Genomic DNA, 25,084 nt, shown 5'->3' on the forward strand with positions numbered 1-25,084 from the left:
GTATATTTCTTGGGATCCTTCCACTCACTCTTGCAAATAGTGATCTATCTGCACATCCCACTGCTTTTTTTTTCTTTTTCCAGTCTTGGGCTTTGAGCTTAGAGCCTGAGCACTTGGACTTTCTCAAGGCTAGAAATCTACCACTTGAGCCACAGCATCACTTCTGGCTTGTTTTTCTATGTATGTAGTACCAAGGAATGGAACCCAGGTCCTCATGCATGCTAGGAAAGCACTCTACCACTAGGCCGAACTTCCAGCTCCCCTACAGCTTTCTGAGTCATCATCTTCCTGTTAATACTTCATTGTCCTTCCCTGAGATTAGATTTAAGGAACTGATAGGAATAGAGATAATAGAAGCCCAGAAGATCGTTGGGTCTCTGGGATTTTGAAGTACCTGATGAATAATGGGGTGCCTTTTATAGCATCTCTGAACAACAATTTTATTTTTTCCTCCAGCTGATTTCAGTGCTGAAAGAAATGAGCTACCTTGAGCCTAGACAGATGAAGCACATTCCCAAGACTGCCGCAGCCATGTTCTCCTCTAGGGAATTCTACCGGCAGCTTGTGGCTAACTTAGAACTGATGGCAAATTGGTACAACAAGGTGATGAAAACTCTTCTCGAGGTGGAATTTCCATTAGTGGCAGAAGAACTGCAAAGTATTGATCTCCGCCTAAAAGCTGCAGAGGAGACACTGAACTGGAAAACAGAAGGTAACTCAGCATGACCTGCAGTCTGACCAATGTGTAGGGTTCAAAGCTCCACAGAAAGTTAAGGGAACCCCAGAGATTTGTTAGTGATCTGACTTTGGCTGCGAACAAATCTATCTTGGATATGTGTCTAAGTAGAGAAGTAAGGAGGCCTGGGGTATGACTGACAGATTTACAAGGCTTTACTATCTGCTCTTTGGAAATTTAGAAGTTAAAAAAGATGCTCCATCCTTTCTAAGCACTTCATATAATGAGAGCCATCACTGTATTATCACTGAGTTTCTTACCTAGACAGCCAATATCTTAAAGGTGGAAACTTAATTCTCTGATACCCTCTGGTTCAGTTCAGTAAACTTGTAGCAGATGGTTAGCACAGAAAGAGTGTTTCATTAGCGGATACAGGGAGAATATCAGACACAATATATACAATACTTGGTCTTTACCCTCAAAGAGCTCATAATTCATGAGGAACATGGCAGGGTGTACCTTTGGAATCATAGGAGAATGGCTGTGAGTTTAAAAAATAAGAACAGGGCCAGGAGTTTGGCCTAGTGGTAGAGTGCTTGCCTAGCATGCACCAAAACCTAGGTTCGTTTCCTCGGTACTACATACATAGAAAAAAGCCAGAAATGGTGCTGAAGCTCAAGTGGTAGAGGTCTAGCCCTGGGAAAATCCATGGACAGTGCTCAAGCCCTGAGCTCAAGCCCCAGACTGGCAAAAAAATAAATAAGAAGAACAAAAGCTAACATATACTTAGGATGAAGTGTGAAGAATCAGAGGGAAGAAAGATGACCTCAAATGAGAGTCCTTAGAAAAGTTAAAGTTTGAAAAGAAGATCAAATATCCTAGAATGTCCTTCATATTAAACACTTTAGCCAGCTACTCAGTAGGTTAAAATCCAGAAGATTGCTGTGTGAAGCTGGCCTGGGCAAAATAAACAACAAACAAAGCAAGATTCCATCTTAACAAAGCAGCCAAGCATGGCAGTGGATGTCCGTAAAATTCCAGCTGTGCAGGAGGCAGAGAAAGGAATAACACAGCCGCAGGCAAAAGTGAGACTCTATCTGAAAAATAGCTGAGGCACAAAGGCCTGGAGATAAGAGTGAAGCATTAGAGCAACTGCTTAGTGTGTGTGAAGCCCTAGGTTGACCCTAAGACTATGCTTCCACTAAGAAAATCCTCACACAAATTAGGACTTTACTCATATGTAATAGGAAATGACATTTGCAACATTTAACACATGGGAAGTGCTACAGGAATTGCATGGTGGGAACAGATGGATCAGGTGAGCGGGAGATAGAGTGATGAAAATTTCCCACTCTTGACAGCCTCCTTTGGCGAACCAGAAATGTGACAACAAAAACCAGAAAGATTTCATTGCTGAAGTTGTGTTTTCCAGAAATGGAACACTTTTCTTAAGAACAGGATGAAGTTGAATGATTTTCAGTGGACCAGGAAGAAAGGAGAGTAGGGCCAGGATCTAATAAATGTCACTGTGATGTTAGGATGATCCAATGGGCCATTACTTCTGCAGATCTCAAAGTTTTGTCAATTCCCAAATGAGGACAAGCCTGGAATATTATTTTCTTATTTTTTTTTATTATCGTTAACTTAGTGGTACAAAGGCATTCGCTTTCAATGAAGCAGCTCACTAATGTAATGTGCCTGCTTTAGTGTCACTCCCTTTCAACATTCTCACCCATCCCTCCCAACCTACCTCTTCCCTCACTGTTTCTTAATGTTTTAGAATATGCATTGCATTTTGACTATACCCTCACCTTTTCTCCTCATTTGTCTACACTTTTTATGCCAGTACTGGGCCTTGAGCTCAGGGCCTGGACACTGTCCCTTAGCTTTTTTGCTCAGTGCTAGCACTCTGCCACCTAGCCCATGTCTCTGCTTCTGACTTTTTGAAGATTATTTGGAGATAAATGAAAGTTTCACCCATTTTCCTGCTGGGGCTGGTTTCAGACTATGATCCCCAGATCTCAGCCTCCTGAGTAGCTAGGATTATAGGAGTGAGCCACTGGTGCCACACTATAGACTAGAATTGTTAGGATTAGCCGTAGGGTACATAGGATGAATGACAACACAGCTTCTATCTCCTGCCTAAGGCTGGGGTTCAAACTATTCTCAACTTCTTGAGGGTCCTATTCAGGGACTATTTTGCAAATGAGAAGTTCCTTCAGGCCTCTTGAACTGTGTGTCCTAGGGTTTGCCACCCTGAGTTCAAGCTCTGAGCCATCTGGATCAGGAGATCGTGGAATCGATCCCCTAGGCATAGATAAGACAGAAATAGCTTTACCCTCAATCTTTCTCCCAGCCATGGAGACTTCACAGAAAGGACAGTCTAAGCTGATTTTTAAAGTAACAAGATGATGGCTTCTCTTTGAAAAAAAAGGAAAAAAGGGGGAAAAATGGGGAGGCTACAAAGACATAAATAAAGTCATCAAGTAGCACTAGCATCTGGCTATAAAATTGTATCCCGAGCAACTATGCCAACTCTTGTGTACTTGGTAGGAAAGAATTACTTTTGTTTTTCTTTCTCCGTTATCCCGACTATTGGAAAGGTTAGCTTTTTAATACAACTAGAAAAGGAAATTTTCTGAAAGCAAGTAACCTTGTAGAAAAGTCTCATATGAGTGAGTGACAGATATTAAATCTCCATCTTTCACAGCTAATAGCCCTTTAGTCTCGCCACTGCACAGTATTCATTTAATCATATTTCTTTTGGGGAGCAGGCATTTGGGATTATGTCAATCAAATCACCAGTAGTATTCACGATCTTGAGCAAAGAATTCAGAAAGCTAAAGGCAATGTGGAAAAGATTCAAAACATTATGAAAACATGGGTGACTCCAATATTTAAGATAAAAGATGGAAAAAGAGAATGTCTACTTGCTCTGGATGATCAGCATGATCGGATAGAAAAATACTACAGTCTCATCAAAGAATCTGGCCTTCGGATCCATGTCCTCGTACAGGTAACAGCCTCTTGATCACAATTCTCGAGAATCCAGGGAAAGCACCAAGATTAATTTCCCCAGTGTCTTCCCTAGTCAAGAATAAATGTTTACTTTACTAGCAAGAGAACTGAAGGTAAGAGAGGGTAAGGGTCATAGTAGGTGAGCATTGTGTCAAAATTAACATTGTTTTAATGTTGACATGACTCAACTTTCACTAGACAAATCTCAAACCTAATTCCGAGGAGACAGGAGGAAATGGAAAGGACAGAATCCTAAATTCACTGCATTGGGTACCCCATGCCAACTTGCCTATGGTGTGGGCCCCCAGCAACATCTTCTTGATGGGATTCTGGAGACCCTAAGGAGACAAAAGGGTATTGTCCTCCCTGGAAGCATGTGATGAGATGAGAATAATGCAGGGAGGCTGGTCAGGACAGCATCAGGTACCAACATCAAAGATTCAAGTGTCTCGGTAAACATAGGGCAGGGATCTGAACAGCCACCAGCTATACTCCTTGTGGAGGAACCTTGAAGCAGTCTGAAAGGTTAATTCGTGACACAAGTCAGGAATGAATCAAATTGCTGTAAATTGATTGTGGTTTGAAGCAGAGCAAAAATGTCCAACCATAAATACTGCCGGTGACCAGTTAGGTAAAGAAGATAATTGCCTCTATTTTGCTTTTGAGAGATAGAGTAAAACTTGATTTATGTTCTACTTCTGGCCCTACCAGGCATCTACTCTTCATGTATCTTTCTTTAATCCATCCATCTATCCATCCATTCATCCATCCATCCATCCTTCCATCCATCCTCCCTCCCTCTACATTTTCACAAATGTCACTTCGATGCTACTTAGCCTGTTATGTGTATTCCTTTATGAAGCATCTATCACTTTTTCTTATTTTAAATTGTATTGTGTTCTAGCTCCAGAAATTCTAATAATTTCTGGATACACATCTTTCATCAGATATGAGTATTTCAATTTTTTTAAAATCCAGAACTGTGCCTTGCCAGTTTTTTTAATGGATTTTTTGACAGTTTTAAAGTTTTAGTCTTTTTCCCATGTGGTTAATGTCAGAAAACTTCAAGTTTGTGCAGATACTCTTCTCTACTTCTTTTTAGATGAATTATAATTTTAGCTTTTATACTTAACAATATAATGAATTCATTTTTGTTTATGAGTTGACATTATAATTGAGTTCATTGTTTTATATGTGAATATCTGCTCACTCCTGTACTATTTATTTCATTTCTTAGAAATGTTTATTTGTAAATTGAAAAACTACTTAGGGCTACAAAATAATACTATTGATTTATGAATGCAATGTGCAGAAATTACATCAAGACATTTACATATCCATTATCTCAAATTCTTGCCATTACTGTGGTGAAAACATTTACATTTATTCCCTTATTGATTCTGAAATGTATGATTATGTGTCATACCTCTTATAGGCTGCTTTGTATATCTCAAAGGAAAAATAAAATTTTGTTCCTTCCTTTTAATTAGTTTTGTACTTTTTTTAGAACCTCTCCATCACACTACTTTAACCTCTAGGAGCCATGATTTTCTTCTCTTTTTGAATCCATTAATTTAGGTTGCAATTATAAGTGAGATCTTATCTTTGTTTCCCTGACATTTTCTACATTTTTATTTACTGTTATTTTTATTGTAATGTATGGAGGGTTTAGTTATATTCACCAGCTATAAGGTGCATTTCTTCTCACACATTGATACCCCTTCTCATGTATTTGTCCCCATTTCCTTCCGCCCACCCCTCCCCCATCTTGTTTTCCACCTTCCCTTTCCTATTTCAAATAAACAAATAAACATCTATACAATATACCAGGTAACAAAGTCAGATACTGTAACAATATGAGATTAATCAAAGGGCAACAAATAACATAGTACACTAAGAACAAAAATCTCTGCTTTTAAGAATATATTCCATATTGAATACTTGGCATTTACCCAACCATCCAGAAACAAGGACATACTAAATCCACCAGCACAACAATGTTCATTGCAGCACTATTCACCATAGCAAAGATATGGAACCAACCTAGATGTCCCTCAGTTGATGAGTGGATCAACAAGTTGTGGTATTTGTACACAATGGAATTCTATGCTGCTGTCAGAAAGAATGACATCGCCCCATTTGTTAGGAAATGGAAAGACTTAGAAAAAATCATATTAAGTGAAGTAAGCCAGACTCAAAGGAACTTAGGCTCAATGGTTTCCCTCATTCGTCATAATCAGTAGAAACCTTGGGCTCTACTAGCAGAGATTTGCAATAGAGCAAAATCTTGATACATAAGGACATATAATGTGAAGCTAATTGAAAGGACCTCCAGGATAGTGAAACAAAAGCCATATAATGAATGATTGTTGTCCTTAATGTACTATGTTGTCTCTCATCTCCTTTGCTGTCCCTTGGTTATCTCATATTGGTATAGTATCTCACTTTGTTATCTGATATATTGAATTTATTTGTATTTGGATATTTGAAATTTGATAGGGAAGGGGGGAAAACCAAGACGGGTGGGGGGTGTAGGGGGGGGAGGGAAACGGGTACCAAGACATGTGAAAGGGTATCAATGTATGTGAATTAAGGCACCTTCTATCTGGCAAATATCATGTAACCCTTTTACTAATTACAATAAAAAAATAAATAAAATATTAAAAAAAAGAATATATTCCATATTGAATTTTTGAAATTTTGCTAAAAATCAATTGAGTTTATAAACACCAGTCTAAATATTTATAATTGACTATATAATCAATTGATTATTGTGGCATTATTAATAGATCATGAAATCAGATAGTGTGAATCTTCTAGCAATTTTTCTTTTTCAAGATCATTTCATCTATTCTAAGTTTTTTACATAGCCACCTAGATTTTAAATTCAACTTGCTAATTTCTAGACAGATGCTAGGTTTGAAATCTGATACATAAATATGTCTATTCATAGACATATATTCAATGGTTATTGATTTGGAGAAAACAAAATATTGTGATGATCCATGAACATGACAGATCTCTTCACTTAGTTGAGTCTCTAGTTTTTCTCTGCAGCCATTTTTACATTTTATTACAAATGTTTTGTATATTCTCCATTAAGCTGATCACTAAGTGCTTTATGTTTTGGAGGTTTACTTATGGAATATTTTCTTGTTAATTCTTTCTTAGTTACTATTAGCTACTACATAAAGGCATAATTGACCTTTGCATTAATAATGTATTATGTGCCTTCCCTAGATTTATTTATTCTGTAGTCTTTATGCTTTTTATCAGATACAGTGCTTGGATATTTCTAATGGTTATGTATAAAAATAATCTCATCTATTGGTAAATATGCTCAATATTGCTTCTTTTGAATCTGTTTTTCCCCTTGAAGTCAGGGCACTGCACTGTAGCTCAGCTTTTTCACTTACTGTTGAACACTATACCACTTGAGACTGTCCTCCAAGCCTACATTTTGCTGGTTGATTGGAATCTCATTTCTGCTTGGGCTGGCTTCAAACTATAACCCTCAGATCTCAGCCTCTGGGTAGCTGAAATTGCAGGCAGGAATAGCTAGTGTCGAGATTTCTTTTTCTTCTTTATGACTTTTACTTCTTTTATTTTTTTGCCTGGCTAGCACTTCCAGTACAATGTTGAAGTGACAAGAATGGACATTCTTGCCTAATTTTGAGTCAACTATAGAAAATGTTAGTTGGGGCCAGGAGTTTGGCCTAGTGGTGGAGTGCTTGCCTAGCATGCACAATGACCCAGGTTCAATTCCTCGGCACCACATACATAGAAAAAAAGCTGGAAGTGGTGCTGAGGCTCAAGTGGTAGAGCTCTAGCCTTGAGAAAGTCTAAGGACAGTACTCAGGCCCTGAGCCCAAGTCCATGACTGGCAAAAAAAGAAAATGTTAGTAGTATACAATCAAATACAGTATTAGCTGGGCTTACATGGATATTCAGAGTATAATATCATATCATATCACTGCCAGGAATATATGTTCCCTTCTATTCTTATTTTATGATGTTTAGATGCTAAATTTTAAAACATATTAGCATATAATAATTGTTCCAAACTATTGGTTTTTGTTCTGACATAATGATCTGTAATTATGGAGACCCTCATTGCTATTCCTTGTGCCCTTTTCCTGCTCTTTTCTTATTAAATAAACCCTCTTTAATTCATGTTATTTTTTCCACATACAATAAAAAATTCATGTTATTTTTTTCCATATAAAAGAAAAAAAATGGTGCTTGTTGTCCCAGGTCTGACTCAGTCTAGCATGCTGCTTTACAGTTTCATTCTTTTTTTCTGCAAATAGCATGATTTTATTCTTCCTTATGGCTGAAAATAACATTTGTGTGTGTGCATGTGTATATATGTGTGTGTGTATGTGTGTGTGTGTGTGTGTGTGTGTGTATGTCTCATGCTTTCTTTATCCATTTATCCACTAATGAGCATTGACATTGATTTTATAACTTGTCTACTGTGAATAGTCTGTTGATGAATATTATTGGCCTTATGCATGCTAACTTTGATTCCTGCTGGTATATACTCAGGAGAGGTATAGCTAGGTACTATGGTAGTTATATTTTTAGCTTGTTGAGAGATTTTCTGACATATTTTAATAAGGAAAGGACCATTTTATGTTCCCATCAAATATATGCAGGTTTCTTTTCTTCTCACTTTTTTCTTTTCTTCTCACATTTTGGTGCTGGTTGTTTTTTCTTGGTGATTGCCATTCTGACTGAGATGAAATGTAATTTCAAAGTTATTTTGATATACATTTTCCCTGATGGCTAAAGATATTAAACATTTGTTCACATATTATTGGTCATTTGTACTTCTTTTGGGAATTTTCTGGTTCTGTTCAATTACTCTTTTATTGATTGGATTTGTTCAGCTTTTTGTTTGTATGAGTTTTTTTAGTTTACCATGTATTCTGAGTATTAATTCTATGTCAAATGACTACCTGGCAAAGATTTTGTCCCATTTTCTAGACTGTCTTTTAATTCTGGTATTTTATTGCTGTGCAGAAACTTTTAAATTTGATTTAGTTCATTTGTCCATTTTTGTTCTTGTTTTAGCTATTGTAGTTCTATCTAGAAAGTTTTTGCTATGCCTACATCATCAAGTGTTTCCCTCTAGTCGTTTCAAAGTTTTAGGACATAAACCAATGTTTTTGAACCATATTGAATTGATTTTTGTACAAGTGAAAGATATGGCTCCATTTCTTCTGTAAATAGATATATAGTTTTCCAAACACAATCTGTTAGAGGCTGTTTTCTCTGCAATATATGTTTTCAGCAACTTTGTAAAATTCAGGTGGCTATAATCTTATAGAACTATATCTATGTCTTCTATTGTGTTTTACCAGTCTTCAAGTTTGTTTGTGTGTTGGTTATCATTTTTGGTTGTTGTTGTTTTGTTTTACTATGGTTCAGTAGTACAATTATAATATCTGGAATTGTGATACTTTCAATGTTGCTCTTTTGCTCAGAATAATGTTGATTGATTTTTATCATTGATTTTTATGATTACCTGAGATGATTTTTACTAATTTTCTCTGGTATTCTGTTAATGTTAACTTCTTGTGTACTTCTAAACAAACCTACTTGGTCCTATTGTTCTTTAATTTGTTAGGGTATCTGATTTGCTAATTTTAAAGGACATTTATGCACATTTTTATGAAGGACATTGAGATCCTTTTATAGTGAATTTTTACCTCCAAGATTTTGCCAGCCCTTGTTTTTTGAGATATATTCATACAAACTTTTTTATGGGGGCAAATATGTATTGAAATATAATTCTCTGAACTGGACTTTTCAGTAACTGAGACTACCTGTGTGCACCACCACACAAAGCTTTAAAGTGATTTTTAAAGTGTCTCCAATTAGGCAGAAAAAAGCTGGACTGGAAGTATGGCTCAAGTGAAAGAGGGCTAGATGTGAGCAAGAAAGCTAAGCACACATGGCCTTGAGTTCGAGCCCGAATATTGGCACACGAAAAAATTAGATATAAACACATTTACAACTATTATAATTTCCTAATGGATTCTAGAATGATCATGAATTTTATTTTTATTTATTTTAATCATACTCTGAAATTTAAATCTCTTCTTCCGGAAAATAATCTTCCCCTCCTGATTCAATATTCCTACATTTTACATTGTCCATTTACATTTTACATTTAATCAATTCAAATTTCTTCTGTTTGTAATTAGAAGATATGTTTTTATTTTCAGCCTAACAACTGTCTTTTAATCAGAATATTTAGACTATTATATTTAATGTAACTATCAGCATGATGAAATTGAGTCTACAGTTTTGCAATTTGTTCTTATATTTGCTTCTTTTTGGTGTTGTCATTGTGATCTCCTATATATTCTCCTTCTGGGTAATTGTGGATTTCATAGTATCACATCTTCATTTCTCAACTGGCATTTTGGCTCTGCTTTGTTGCAGTGCATTTCTAGGGGGATTGGCTTTAAGTTTCATTTTAGTATTTTCATATAATATGTAGGAAACTTGGCAACAGGATAGTTCTATTTAACCCCTCACCTGATAAGGATGAGGCTTTTTGTAACATTGTATGATATTAGTACACTAAACATAATAGTATATTAAATACCCCAGTTATTTTTGTATTAAACTTCAAGATAGTACCAATAGTGTTTACCTACATATCACCAATTGCAGGCTTATTCCTCTACATATCCAGATACCACCTATGGATGTTTCTTTTCTAAGACTATTCTTTAGCATTTCTTGACATTCAGGCCTGCTAATCTAAAAGTGTCCCTATTTTCCCTTTATTTCTGATGGATAGTTTCATTAGGTACAGAATTCCAGTGAAGTTCTGTTTGTCCTGCATACATTGTTTCAATCTTCCTCTCCACTATTGTTTCTTAAAAGAGACCAGCTATGATTTCTGTCTCCTTTTCCCCTGGAGTATAATGTACTGCTTTCCTATAGTTGTTTTAAATGGATTATTAATCTTTGGAGTCTTTTTCCCTCAATCTGCCTTTATCTTCATCCTGTTTGGAGTTTATCAGGATTTTGGATATATTTTTCATCAAATTTTGGGAGATGTGAGGGGTTGTATTTGCTTATTTTATAATAAATGTACTTATCTGCTAAGTCCAAAAGTCAATTTCCTGAATCTGCTTTTCTTTCAGAGCAGAAGTTTGTCACATAAGTCTGTTATTTAGTATAGGGGCAAACAGATAAAGCCCCACATAGTCACTTGCAAGCAGCTGTGCATCACTATCGTATTGTGAGTTATGAGACAGTGGACTTCAAATCATTTTTTTTAAAGTATAGGTCTACTTAGGAAGAAAAGTGTTGGTAATATATCTCAAAAAATTGAGAGTCATGTCATTTCAAAATAGGATCATGAGATCATTTAAATCCATGGTGACTTACACTGTGGCTATGTTTTCTAAAAGAGTAACAATGAATCATTCAGGAAATTTACTTCTGCCCATGGGTTCCTTGCCTTCTGTCAAGATAACAGGTCATTGAAAGCTATTGTAGCAAAAAGTCTTAATTATAAAAAATTGTGGAAAGTAAATGGATGTCTATACTTAACCATCACTGAGTATTAGGCTCTTTTCTTGAAGTCCAAAACTTGTTACCATGGTGATTCCAGGGATTCTTCAGGTCAGGGGCTGTTTTAGGTAAAAGAGAAAATAAGAGAGAAGGAGAAGTGGCGTGGAGACAGAGTCTGATAGGCAGACATATAAGGAGAGAGAAACGTTTTTAATGTACACACGTTTTTTAAAGTATTCAGTGTGATGACGTCTTTCAGTTACTATCAAATGTCAACCATATAAAACATTCCAGCATATTTCTAAGGATTATTGGGGAAATTCTTGGTGGGTTTGAACTATAAATTTCTTATGGACTCTGAATCACAGTGTCTTTGCTCTTAGTCTTCCTTATTCTCACTTTTTTTTTGTTGGTCATAGGACTTGAACCCTGGGCCGGGTGTTGTCCCTGAGCTCTTAAGCTCAAGGTATCACCCCACCCCTGATCTTCTTTATATATCCTACCTGGCCTCTGGCTCTGATGCACACATCAGTCAGCCATTGACAAAGAAAACACTGCATCTTTCAGCCTCAGGTGGAAGTGAGAAGGTAGCCTGACCACATAATCCTTTCTCAGGGGACTCTATCTCTCCTTCATGGAACAAATTTCATATCCTTTTCAATCAGAAGTTATACATACAATTCAGAATGGATAACAAGGAAGTATAATATAGCAAATTTTTCTCAGGAAGACTTTCTTCTACATGTGCATTCCCATGAATGATGATTCTGCTACTAAACCTGCTTTCCATTTCTTCTTCTTTCTCTTACAGGAAAACCTAGGCCTTTTCTCAGCAGACCCAGCCTCCAGAACCTGGAACACCTATGTTAGCTATATTGATGATATGTTGCTTGGTGGATTCTTTCTTGCCATTGAGTGTTCCCTCAAGTACTTGTTGGAAAACACCGGTACCACTGGCTTATGGATCTGGGTTTTTATTAGGCATAAGCATCAGTAACCTTTGCTAGGTTAAAATGGAGTTCAGTGTTCTGTGTTATTTCCCCCCAAGGCTGTGGTGAACAAAAAACTAACAAAAAGGTTAGAGCTTCTAAATGATGCAAAGGAACAACAACAAAAAAGATTTCTGACTACAAATTAGGTGCAAAAAAAAAGATGGGGTTCTAAGATCATAAAACCTTTAACAAAGGAACAAAACCAGAAAGTGAATTTCATCCAAGTCTAGGTCTGGTAGAGGAGTGAGGGAACCTCAGCAGGACACAGCACAGTTGGTGAGAGTGTCTTCTTCTGCACATGACTCATAGCACGGTGGGAGGGGTCTTCTGCTTCTTCCAGCTCCATGTGCTCTCTGAAGACTTTTGGAAATGCCAAGGCATGGCAGTAGCAAGGTTAAGGGGAAGAAATAGAAGGGAAGATATTTTGTAGTTGTTTTGTTTTTTATGTGAAGGAGTTAGACCAAGAAGCAAAAGTAGAAGCAATTTTCAGAAGGCAAAGGAGTAATAAGAAGATAATGAACTTTTTTGAAGCTACTAAAAACACATAAGAGCTTTGAAAACATGGTGGATATGTGGGGGTAACATGCAAAGTAAAAGATCTAGCAGAGGCTCACTTTGGCTTGCAAATGACAAGGCTGAAGATCTCAGGACTGAAAGATTCAGAGCTGTCTGCCAAGGCTCATAGTAAAAGATGAATCAAAATGTAGAGGTGACTATTTGGTTGTTTTTTTGTTTTGTTTTCATTTTGTGCTGGTCCTAGGGCTTGAACTCAGAGCCTTGGTGCTGTCCTTGAGCTTTATTTTGCTCAAGGCTAGCACTCTATCATTTGAACCACAGCTTCACTTCCAGATTTTTGGTAATTTATTGGTGATAAGAGTCTCATAGAATTTCCTGCCTGAACTGCAGGCAGGAACTTCCTCATAGCTAGGATTACAGGTGTGTGCCACCAATTCCCAGCCAGAAGTGAATATTTTGGAACCAAAGAAGACAAGCCTAAGCCAAAGATAGAAATGAAATGCAGAACAAGCCCATGTGTGCTCAGACATCATCTGCTAAACAGAGACACACATAAACAACCAAGCTTGAAAATACAAGTGGGATCAGAGTTTAACACAGTATAGCCCTGTTGGGTAACTCAGGGGTCTTGGTAGGTGGAGGAGCTGAGGGAGTGTGAGGCATTATCTTTACTGGCAGGTATCAGGGACACTTCAAATCTAGGAAATCTGATAGGAGAGCCAAGTAGTCCAGTGTAGACCCATAGGGTCAAGAATATAGGTACTGGTTGTACAGGTCTAACCAGTAGTGTTAGCTTAAGCAACTGACCAGACCCCATCTGATTTTGGAGGTTCAGAGCAGCCCTGTCATGGGCCAGTTTAAGGCCAGTTAGGGCTACATAGAAAGACTCAGTGTGGATAAATTTTAAGGCACTGGTTACCTAAGGTGAGTCAGGCAAAGGGTCCTTTCCATCTTTGCCATCTTAAATTTGGTCAGGCCCATCCCATTCCTGTGCTTGAGCTGGCCTCCCTATTATGTCACAAAGTCCAACTCATACACAAATAACAGAGTACCTGTTACCCATTCCACCAAGAGATGTTCTTCCTCCTCTTGCCTCCTAAAAAGACTTACTACTACCAAGTTTGTGGAGCCAAGAACATTTCCCTGTGTGAAATTATGTTCACATTTTATCCATGAAACTGGGGTCTCATGCCAGCTCATAGGGCAAAAGTCTCATACACTCAAAATATTCTTTAAAATTTTCTAAGTCCTATAAACCACACATATGCATTTTCTATTAATTTATAAGAGTATAAAGTGTAGTCATGTACAACATGTCATGAGCACATCACTATGCGGGTGGAACTTGCCTAACTGGAAAATCTAAAATCCAAAATACTAGACTTAGCTTTTGAGCCCTTGAAGTTTTGGACTCTAGATACTTTTGGATTGAGGATTTGGGGGTTATAGATGCGTAACCACTAAAGTCAGTGCAAATATTCCAAAGCCTTAATAGTCTAATATCTGAAACACTTTTAGTCGGAACTATTTCAGATAAGCATTTCAACGTACACGAAAGCTAATATTACTGGGGTTTTTGTTTGGGGGTTTAGGGATAACAATCCCTGGGAATTGAACCTTTGTTGTTATGTGTGCTAAGCAGTTACTCTACCTCTGAACTACATCCTCAGCTGTGTGTATGTGTGCCTTCTTTGAAACTAGTACAATTACTACCTGGTTAGTAACACTATTTCCTTAAGTTAAATGTTCATTTGATGGGACTTTCCTTAGTCCCATAATACTAAGTCTTCATTTGATCCCCTTAGTTTTGAAGACAAAGCCCTAGTTTTATATAACTTTAAGGATCCTTCAGTATTTTTTCTTTTAACTAGAGTGGATAGTTAGGCTGTGATAACATGATCTCTCATCAATACTGTGGCTTAAAGCACTAACTCTATCTCCTCCTCTTCTAGTAAGAGTTGTGGGTGAGAATTATCATTTTGTGGTAGCTGTTTTCCAACCTATGGTGTTTGCATTCTGTGGTTGAGCTGGGTATGTTTATATCTAGTTTGGGGGAGGGGAAAATGATTAGAGAAGATTCACTTACTGTATCAAGGGGACAAGACTGTAAATAACACATTTACTTCCTCCCATTTCCCCAGCTGAGGGAAATATAATGCCACACCAAACTATCTGGACTAAATTTGGTCATATGACCAACAAGAGCTCTATTTCTCAGAAATAGATGCCAGTGGATCTCAATGAAATTTTTCTTTGCCTACAGGATCCAACCCATAATAGTCTTTTAACTATCTGTACAATAGCTCAAGCCCATGACCCACAAAAAAAAAGAATGTACATTGAATTCTTGACTGCATTCTCCCCCTTTATTCAACATCTACCCTTTTTCCCCTTGATCCCACACCACTACTATCAAGTACACATTTCTGGTATTCTGTTGAACTTTGATTTTACATTTCTATGGAATTACACTATTTGAGTTCTCTCTTGAATCTACTGTATTTCTGTTAATACATTTATATATATATATTTGCATACCACCCAACATATTTACTTGTAAGTTTATAAGCTAAATCTTGTTTCCACATATAAGGAAAGACATGCTTCTAAGACATTGTTTTGTTTTGTTTTTAAATAATTTTTTCCTGGAGTTTTGTGGCTCATGCTTATAATCCTAGCTACTCAGGAGGCTGAGATTTGAGGATGGTAGTTCAAAGCCAGCTCTGGCAGGAAATTGTATGAGACTCTTATCTCCAAATAACCAATAACTTGAGCTGCAGCTCAAGTCATTATAGCACTAGCCTTGTACTGAAAAGATTAGGGAGAGCATCCAGGTCTCAAGTTCAAACCCCAAGGCAAACCCTACAACACACACACACACACACACACACACACACACACACACACACACACACAGGCAAACCACCTTTTCTTAAAGCCAGCAATTTTCAGGAGGCACTTAACATGGTATAAAACTGCCCTGGATTAATTGGTCACTGGGATTCATTCCTTGAGGATAAGGGATGTCTTAAACAAGGACAGCTTGAACTTGGGGCATGGCTCAAGTTCAAAGGCCCTGAGTTTAAATTCAATTACCACCCAAACTGTTCTTTTACTGAGAAGTGCTACAAAGCTGTCCTCTTACCTTTTCTGGCAAAATTTCCATGTCCATTTTCCTACACTCTAAAGAAATGCTTTGTAGGGGCCGGGAGTTTGGCCTAGTGGTGGAGTGCTTGCCTAGCATGCAAGAAGACCCAAGTTTGATTCCTTGATACCACATACATTAAAAAAAGCCAGAAGTGGTGCTGAGGCTCAAGTGGTAGAGCTCTAGCCTTGAGAAAGTCCAAGGACGGTGCTCAGGCCCTGAGCTCAAGCCCAGGAATGGCAAAAAAATGCTTTGGACATTTTAAAAATAGCACTCTACTTTGCCCATTCCCCGTATGGGTCATTTTGGTGATTTACTGCCCTTATTTTTTCAGAGAATAAGGCCAGACTCACCCCAATATTTGAAGTGCAACTCAGCCTTGCCTCCCCAGAGTTAATTTTCTATCCATCTCTGGAGTCTGGAGTGAAAGGTGGCTTCCATGACATTGTTGAGGGTCTGGTGGCCAACATTTTTGGGATGTCATCTCTGATACCACGGCTTTCTTCGCACAATGGCTCTTCTACCTATCAGGTACTGACTACCCGACCATCTCCCTTCCAATCACATTGAAATGTCCTTCCTAGCATGGGTATAACCTGCCTGCTGTGCATCTGCCTTGCCCCAGGTTGATCTAGAGAGCATGGCTGCTTTGGCTGGCATGCGGAATACGCTCATGGAAAGGGTGAAGAGTATGACGACACTCTGCTGTAACTACCGCAACACCTTCAGCCCGTATTCCTACCTCTACGTGGAGGACAGGAAGGAGATTCTAGGCCAATTTCTGCTGTATGGACATGTCCTGAGCCCTGAAGAAATAGAAGCCCATGCAGAAGACAGCCTCCCTGAGAACCCGCCCCTCCTCCAGCACTTTAAAGTGCAGATTGACTCCTACGAGAAGCTCTATGAAGAGGTGTGCAGCTTGGAGCCTGTCAAGGTGTTGGACGGCTGGATGAAAATCGATGTGCGACCCTTGAAGGCGTCACTGCTGAATATCATCAAGAGGTGGAGCCTCATGTTCAAACAGCATCTGGTTGACTATGTCACAAACAGGTAACACAGCTGGCCTAGCATTCTTTCAGCATCCTAGACTGCCTAAGACCACACCTGGTACCCCCATCCCCAATGACTTGGGTTCATTCGTTAATGAAAATTAAAACAACTGCTGGAAGACTCCAGAGTTATGGACAATCACACTAAGTTCCATTCTGCCCTTTCCTTTATTCACCAGATAATGACCTCTGTTTTATTTTCCACCTGGTGCCCGATGCATGAAAAGCACCCAGTAAGTGGTAAATAATGTAAGAAGCAATAATCACAGATCCAACCTCCTTTTACCTTTCTAACTGTGAAATCTCTTTAAGCCTTGGAAACAGAAGGGGTCTAACAGAGCTCTTAGATTTTATTTCTCACCATTTATTCCCTGCCTTAGAGGATCCAGCTGTGCACCCTAGGTTCCTGTGTGCCTTTCTAGGCCATATTAGCCATGCCACAGACCAGATATGAACTTCCGTCTGACCTCCCCCAACCCCAGATTCAAGGTACTCAGCCCAGCACTGTGCTTTGTAATACAGAGCACTGTCTCTCTACCCCCCCCCCCCACCTCTTGTCACTCTGCCTTAGCGTGGTCTCCAGACTGTATCCTGCTCTGTGGTCTAGAGTTGTGAGCAAAAGGGTAAAATAGTGTAAAATAGTCTATCTACAAATCAGAACAAAACAACAACAAAAGACTTTCTACCACTGTAGAAAACCCCAGGAAAGTCTCATAGACATTATTTCAATATGGCTTCCCAGCCTGCCATCATTGATTCATATCTGTAATGAGAGCTACTCAAGAGGCTGAGCTATGGAGGGCTGCCCAGGCAGAAAAGTTCTCTAGATTTCATCTCCAAAACAACCATCCACAAAGCCGGATTGGAGGCATGGCTCAAGCACAAGGGCCTGTGTTCAAACACCCAAAAATAATCATTTAAAAAAATGAATAGGACTTTCTCCATTTCAAGAAAGCATCTTCCCTCTGAGAAATCTAGAAACAAGATGGGATGTGCTGTGTGCAATAAGGGAGTGATAGGTGACTATTGCTATTGAAGTGGGATTTTGGGGAGGAACAGATGCCCTGTGGTCCCCAATCAGTAGGTCTGTCATCTAAGACCATAGGCTTGCTTTGAAATGCATCTTATATCATTATTTAAGTAATGGCAAGGCCACCACACTGAGGACTGGCTGCTATCAATGTTGTTATAGTTCTCAAAGGAACAGCAAGTCATACATGATACATTTGTGTCCTTGGGCAAGGAAAAGAGAGAAAGAGTCTCTACCATGTTTTTTTAATGGCCAGAAATCAGTAAGGCAGTGAAGGCTGGCTTAGGATTAGTGAGTGTGAATCATTTAGGGGGCTCTGGAGCACAAGGATTGTCCCTTGTCTACGATCTGGTCCTGCATTGATGAAGCAGACATGCACAGGCCTAGAGTGTGAGAACAAGTTACAGGGGGTGGCTGGGTTCTGAATGGGTTGGTTTGCACATGAAAGGTATGCTTAAAAGTCAGTCACATCCATCTCAATGAGTGGCTAGGTGTACAGGCCATTTGGCATCTGTGAGACCCCAGATGGGAAAGGACCAAAAACTGTTGGTGGAGCTGGGTACCAGTGGTTCATGCCTATAATCCTCACTACTCTGGAGGCTGAGACCTGAGGATCACAGTTCAAAACCAGGCTGGGCAGTATTTCCAATTAACCAGCAACAAGCTGAATGTTAAACACTAGCCTTGGGAAAAAAAGACAGGAACAGTGCCGAGACCCAGAGCTCAAGCCATAGTATAGGCACACACACTTCAAAAACAAAACAAAACAGTTGGTAAATGAGAGGCACAGTGACAGCAGATATCATAGCTGTCCACCAGATAAGACTTTTGAGAGTGTGGCAGTTGGTTTAACAGGAATAAGCACATGGTAGAACAGATATAAAACAGAGTCCTTGCCTTTGGACTTGAGTTTCCACATTACTAAGCAAAAACAGTACTATCAGATTCTGGTTGGCTGATTGGTGGTTGGTACTGGTATTGAGCTCAAGGCTTTGTGCTTATTAGGCAGGGTCTGCACTCCTGAACCAAGGCTGCAGTCACTATTGGATTCTTATAGAAACCTTACAGCTTGAACATTGAATCAGTGATTTCATTAACTGGGTACTTTGCTATATCTCAGGATACTGTTCTATTGTGTACTGGGGTATTAGGTAAAAATAGAAATAGTAAGAAAAATAAAAAGTATATATTGCTGAGTATCTGCAACAGCCCTTAGTAGTCAGGATGAACCACATCTTGATTACATCTTACCATCTTGACTTATATCTTACCTACTTCAGTCACCTGTCTGACATTGCATATTCTTTATCACCTAGCCTTTCTTCTCTACACAAGATTTTATTGCTCCCATCTCTGCCTTCTACCCTCAAAGGCCTTCCAGGTCTCCCTGTACCTTTCCTTAGACCCTGGGTCTTTCATCAGCAAACACAAACCATTTTCTTATCTTTTTCTCAGTACTGTTTTGCTCTCATTGGAAGCTGGCTCTTCTCCCAGGATCTAGCTACACCTCCAGCCCTCCCAAATGGAGGCTGCATCTTCTGTGTTCCTCTGGCTATCTGAGTTGTTGTTCTGTGCTGATCCAAGACCATTTCACTGTCATCCTTCCTTAGAATCACCAGGTCTGCTACTACTGAAGCAACTTCTGTCAGGCAGCACCAACTACCATTTTGGTCACTGTTGCTGCCACCTACCAAGCTCTTAGTCATCTTTTGTCATCACAGGGCCTCTCAGCTATCTTAGCATCTATCTTTTCCATCCTTCTGCCCCCTGTTTGCCTGATGTGGACCTCACATGCCCACAGCATCTCCTTCACACCTGTTCCCTGGTTGGCTCTCCTCTTCCCTCCAGTGCTCCTTTGCTCTACACTGTAATTGCTACTTCAGTGGAGGAGAGACATGAGGAAGTAATTGCTCTCCTTCCAGAAGCTCAGGTGTAAACATCCTATTCCCTGACCACACCTGGTCTCTTTCTACCTCACTTATTTGGCAGCCCTGCCATGCAGAATTCTTCAGACCTATCAGGATTTCCAGCCCATTGACTCCACACCTTAGAGTGTCTGCTGTGCTAGCTCCCCATTTCTTCTGACTCCCTCCTTACAAACCCCTGACTCTGTTTAAACTCAATGCTCCCTTTCTGCATCTGCATAATTCATCTCTGTTGAAGCAAAAGCAAACCACTTTTCTGACCATGCTCACATTCACTTTATGAACACAGCTTTTAAATAGGCCCTCCACATTTCCCCCAAAAGTTTTCCAGTCTTTAAGATTCCCAATTCCTCATTCCATTCAAACTTCAAACATCTCCCCTGCCCTAATGCTCTCACTTCTTACTTTACTGAGAAAATAGGCATCCTCAGTACAGAATAGACATCCTCACCAACAAATTTGTCAAACCTACCTGCATTTGAAACTGTACACTCAATTTCCACACCTGTGACAATGGACAAGCTGTCTCTGCTCTTAGAAAGTACAACTCAATGTATGTGAATTAATGCACCTCCTATCTGGCAAATATCATGTAACCCTTCTATTATTTATAATAAAAATATAAAAAAAGAATTAAAAAAAGGAAGTACAACTCTTTACTCAGGGACTTACTAACTCCTTGCTAAGGTTTAGGTATGGCTGGAGTGTGCCCCCCCTAAAGATTCATATGCTGAAAGTTTGGTCCCCAGATTTGCAGTGCTGAGAGTGCCACTTTAGTGGTGTTTTGTGGAATCTCAACCAGGAGAATATTTGGCATTGCTCTGATTACTTAATAAGATGTCTCATCTTTTTTTAATGTCTTTGGGGTAATATATTTCAGTTCCTGTGCCCATTTATATCTGTCATTCCATTTTCTATTGAGCTATATATTTTTCCCTTTTTGATATTTAGGAGTCACATATTCTTTCCAATTTTTTGCCAGTGGATTTATTACAACTTTCCAAACAGCTCCCATTTTGTGGCCTGCCTTGGCCACAGTCGACTGTGGTAGGTGGTCCTGTGTATTCACAATTGATTCAGCTCCTGGAAATTCAACCAACCACAGATCAAAACTATATTTTAAGGCTGGGAATTTGGCTGGTTTGATTCCTCGGTACTACATACATGTAAAAAAAGCCAGAAGTGGTGTTGAGGCACAAGTGGTAGAGCTCTAGCTTTGAGAAAGTCCAAGGACAGTGCTCAGGCCCTGAGCTCAAGCCCAGGACTGACAAAAAACAAAAACAAAAACCCCAACTATATTAAAAATATATTAAAAATATATTTAAAAAATGTCTAGGCTAGGAGTGTGGCCTAGTGGTAGAGTGGTTACCTAGCATACATGAAGCCCTGAGTTTGATTCCTTGGTACTACATACATAAAAAAAGCCAAAAGTGGTGCTATGGCTCAAATGGTAGAACTCTAGTCTTGAAAAAGCCCAAGGACAGTCCCCAGCCCCTGAGTTCAAGCTCCAGACTGGCAAAAAAATTGTGTCTGTACTGAACATCTTTTCATTGTCATTATTCCCTAAACATCAGTACAACAACTGTCTACATGAATTAGATAATAAATAATCTAGAGAAATGACTTGAAGTATATGGAAAGACAGCAGAGGGCTTATGAAAATACAATTTTATGTAAGAACTGTGTATTTAGGAATGTGTAGAACCCCATAGATACTTAGAGATGATGGTAATTTGATGAACAATGTTTAATTTCAGGGTTTAATTTCAAATATATCTATTTTCCCCCATGATATTGTTAAATATTTTTTGTCCAAGATCCCACTGACTTTCTCCTATATGCTCTTATAAAAGTTTCAACTATTCCTTCATTGTAAGTACTTCTTTGTCTATTGTCAGAGGAACATGAAAAACTATCTTGAAAAACTGCCAGACACCGATGGTTCATACCTGTAATCTTTAGCTACTCCTTGAGCAGTGAGATCCGAGGATCAAGGTTTGAAGCCATCCTGGGCAGAAAAGTCCTTAAGACTCTTCTCTCCAATTTATCATCAGAAATGGGGCTATAGCTCAAGTGGCAGAGTGATATCTTTGTGAGGAGAAAAAAATAGCTCAGGCATAATGCCCAAGCCCTGAGTTCAGTCTCCATGGCCACAAACAGCACACACGCGCGCACACACACACACACACACACACACACACACACACACACACACACAGAATATCTTGAAAATTACTGTCCATTTGTTTTTAATATATATTTTGTTCATTATTTAGGAGGAAAAAGACTTTGAGGTATTTGATTTCATTTGCACACTAGCTACATAAAGAATTGTTATTCTTACAGTACTGAGTGTTTGTGTTTTACAGTACACTATCTTTCCATTTATGTCCCATTTTATTGTCTGGCAATGAAATTTTGTAACTGTTACCTTGAAATTAATTTGCATGTCTTTGTGAATATTAGTCTTCTGTCTTTTTTTGTCCCTACTATGAAATAGTTTTAAACTATGTTTTCTGGGAAACGGAACTGATGTTTTGTATACTGATTTTGATACTAAGGAGTCTTGTGAAATTAACTTAAGTTAAATCCAAAAATTTGTCTGTGTATTTTGGGAGCTTTCTATGTATATAATCACCATCTATAAATTTATTAGCTTTATTTCTTCTAAGGAATTATGCCCTTTATCTCTATTTCTTGTCTTACTATGATGGCTAAAGTTTCTAGGTTTAACACATGGTAATGTAAGATGTCCTTACCTGTGACCTTCAAGGAGTTCTTTCAGCATTCCACTTCTGAGCATCATGTTTTCTCTTTATCTGATTAAAGGTCTCTTCTATTCTTAATTCATAAAGAGTATTTAGCATAAGTGGGTACACAATTAAGTCAAGTGCTTTTCTATGTCTTTTACTATAATTCTGTTTATCTCTTCAACATATTCAAGTGGTAAAATTACTATTTGATTTCTAATATTAAACCAATCTACCACGACTGAGACAAAAACAACATGATGTATTCTTTTCACTGATAGAACTTCTGGTTGATTTTATCTGTTAGTATGTGGTATAGCATGGTGTACCTATATTTGTAATTAATATTGGACTTTTGTTTTCTTTTTTATGCTGTCTTTTGTCTGAGTTTGGCTTTACGGTTTTGCTAGCTTCATAAAACAAATTCCTCCTGCTTGTTCTCTGGAAGAGCTGATATCATACTGGAATTCTTTGATCCTTAAAACTTTCATTTAAATCCTTTAAAGAGGTATCAGAGCTTGTACTTTCCTTGGTAGGAAAATTTTAAGCTGTAATTTCTTTAATGGTTATAAGATAATTAAGATTATCTTTCCACTATATAATATTTTCTAAAAATGTATCAGTGTCATACAAATAATCAAATTATTGCAATAAAACTTACAATATTCTCTCACCTGTTTAATCTCTGTCAAGTCAATAATATGCTCCCTATTTCATTTTTATTTATTTACTTTCAGTTTTATTTATACCTTCTTTTCCTTTCTGATCAGTCTTGTAAATTGTTTACAAATAACTGCATTATAAAATTATTGGTTCTAATTATTATAGTTTAATTTTTACTTCAGTAAGTTTATTATTTTTATTTTCATTATTTCCATTTAGTATTTTTTGGATGCTTTATTAATTGTGAACACTCTAGGGTTTTTTGGTTTTTGTTTGGTTGGTTGGGTTTTTTTTTTTTTTGCCATTTGTGGGCCTTAAACTCAGGGCCTGAGCACTGTCCTTGGACTTTCTCAAGGCTAGAGCTCTACCACTTGAGTCATAGCACCACTTCCAGCTTTTTATCCATGTATGAGATACCAAGGAATTGAACCTCGGTTTTGTGCATGCTAGAAAAGCACTCTACCACTAGACCAAACTCCTAGCCCCAGTATGGGTTTTTGAATGTTACCATTTAAGAGTTACAAGTTTCATTCTTTCTATTTAATTATTTATTTACAAACTAACAACTATTCTTTTTTAAATAATGGTGATGCTTTCTTTCCATTTTATTGTAAAGGGATTGTACAGAGGGGCTACAGTTACATAAGTAAGACAAAGATTATGTCATTTGTTGAATGTTGTTACCCTCTTTCTCATTTTTCTCCCACTTTCCTTTCCTCCCCTGCTCTTCCCCATTCCCCATTTGTAAAGTTCATTTCCAACATAATAGCCCGTGAGTATGGCTGTTATAGTGGCTCACCTTTTGTCCTTTGTCTTACCTTTTTGTTATTTGATTTCCCTTCCCCAAATCAGATAAATATATATGTATATATGTGTATTTATACATATATGCTTATATAATATATATATGACACAGGGTAATAAAATAAAAAGCAGTGATATTAGGGAATAAATCAAAGGAAAAGGAAAAAAGAAATAACATACTGTACATTAAAAACAACAACCAACAGCGAGTAGACAAGGGTAAATGCTGCCAAAAACAAGACTGGAGTTGCTCCTATCATTGATGTGGTTCGATCGGGCTACTACAAAGTTCTGGGGAAAGGAAAACTCCCTAAGCAGCCTGTCATTGTGAAAGCCAAATTCTTCAGCAGAAGAGCCAAGGAGAAGATTAAGGGTGTTGGGGGTGCCTGTGTTTTGGTGGCTTGAAGAAGCCACACTGGATGTTCATTAAATGCTCTCATTCTTTAAAAAACAACAACAACAACAACAACCAACAAATAAACCCTCTTGTTTCCATATCTTGGAGCTCATTTCAATTAGCATCATCTTATATGGCCATATGTACATAACTCTTGAGCTATTGTGATTCTCTGCTAGGACTATCCTAGACATTTACTAATTTTTACAAATGAGGGAAACCATGGAGCCTATATTTCTTTGGGTCTGGCTTCCTTTACTTAATGAGATGTAATAGAAGAACCAAGCAATCCAAAAATTCATATAGAATAATAGAAGATCACAAATAGCAAAAACAATCCTTCATAGGAAGAACATTGCTGGAGGAATAGTAATACCAAACTTCAAACTCTATTAAAAAGCCATAATTATAATAAAAATACAGGTTGGTACTGGCATATCAACAGGCCTTAGGACCAATGAAATAGAACTGAAAACTCAGACATGATCCCATAGACCTATGGCAACCTAATATCTGATAAGGGAGCTAAAACTATCCTATGGAAGAAAGATAGCCTCTTCAACAAAGGATGCTAGCTGAA

At 38.2% G+C, this 25,084-nt stretch overlaps 1 protein-coding gene across 1 annotated transcript in view; it reads left to right on the top strand.

The window, feature by feature from the left end:
• The window catches only part of Dnah9 (dynein axonemal heavy chain 9), a 306,051-nt gene that overhangs the window by 51,825 nt on the left and 229,142 nt on the right, over positions 1-25,084 (top strand). Inside the window, exons 13-17 of the mRNA XM_090349542.1 lie at positions 457-712; positions 3,451-3,692; positions 12,045-12,180; positions 16,221-16,417; positions 16,512-16,936. Coding sequence (XP_090205668.1) covers positions 457-712; positions 3,451-3,692; positions 12,045-12,180; positions 16,221-16,417; positions 16,512-16,936 — 1,256 coding nt within the window. The remainder of the gene's footprint in view (positions 1-456; positions 713-3,450; positions 3,693-12,044; positions 12,181-16,220; positions 16,418-16,511; positions 16,937-25,084) is intronic.

The sequence above is a fragment of the Megascapheus bottae genome, chromosome 17 (genome assembly GCF_031878675.1).
Source record: "Megascapheus bottae isolate mThoBot1 chromosome 17, mThoBot2.hap1, whole genome shotgun sequence".
In the NCBI taxonomy this organism is placed as follows: Eukaryota; Metazoa; Chordata; class Mammalia; order Rodentia; family Geomyidae; genus Megascapheus; species Megascapheus bottae.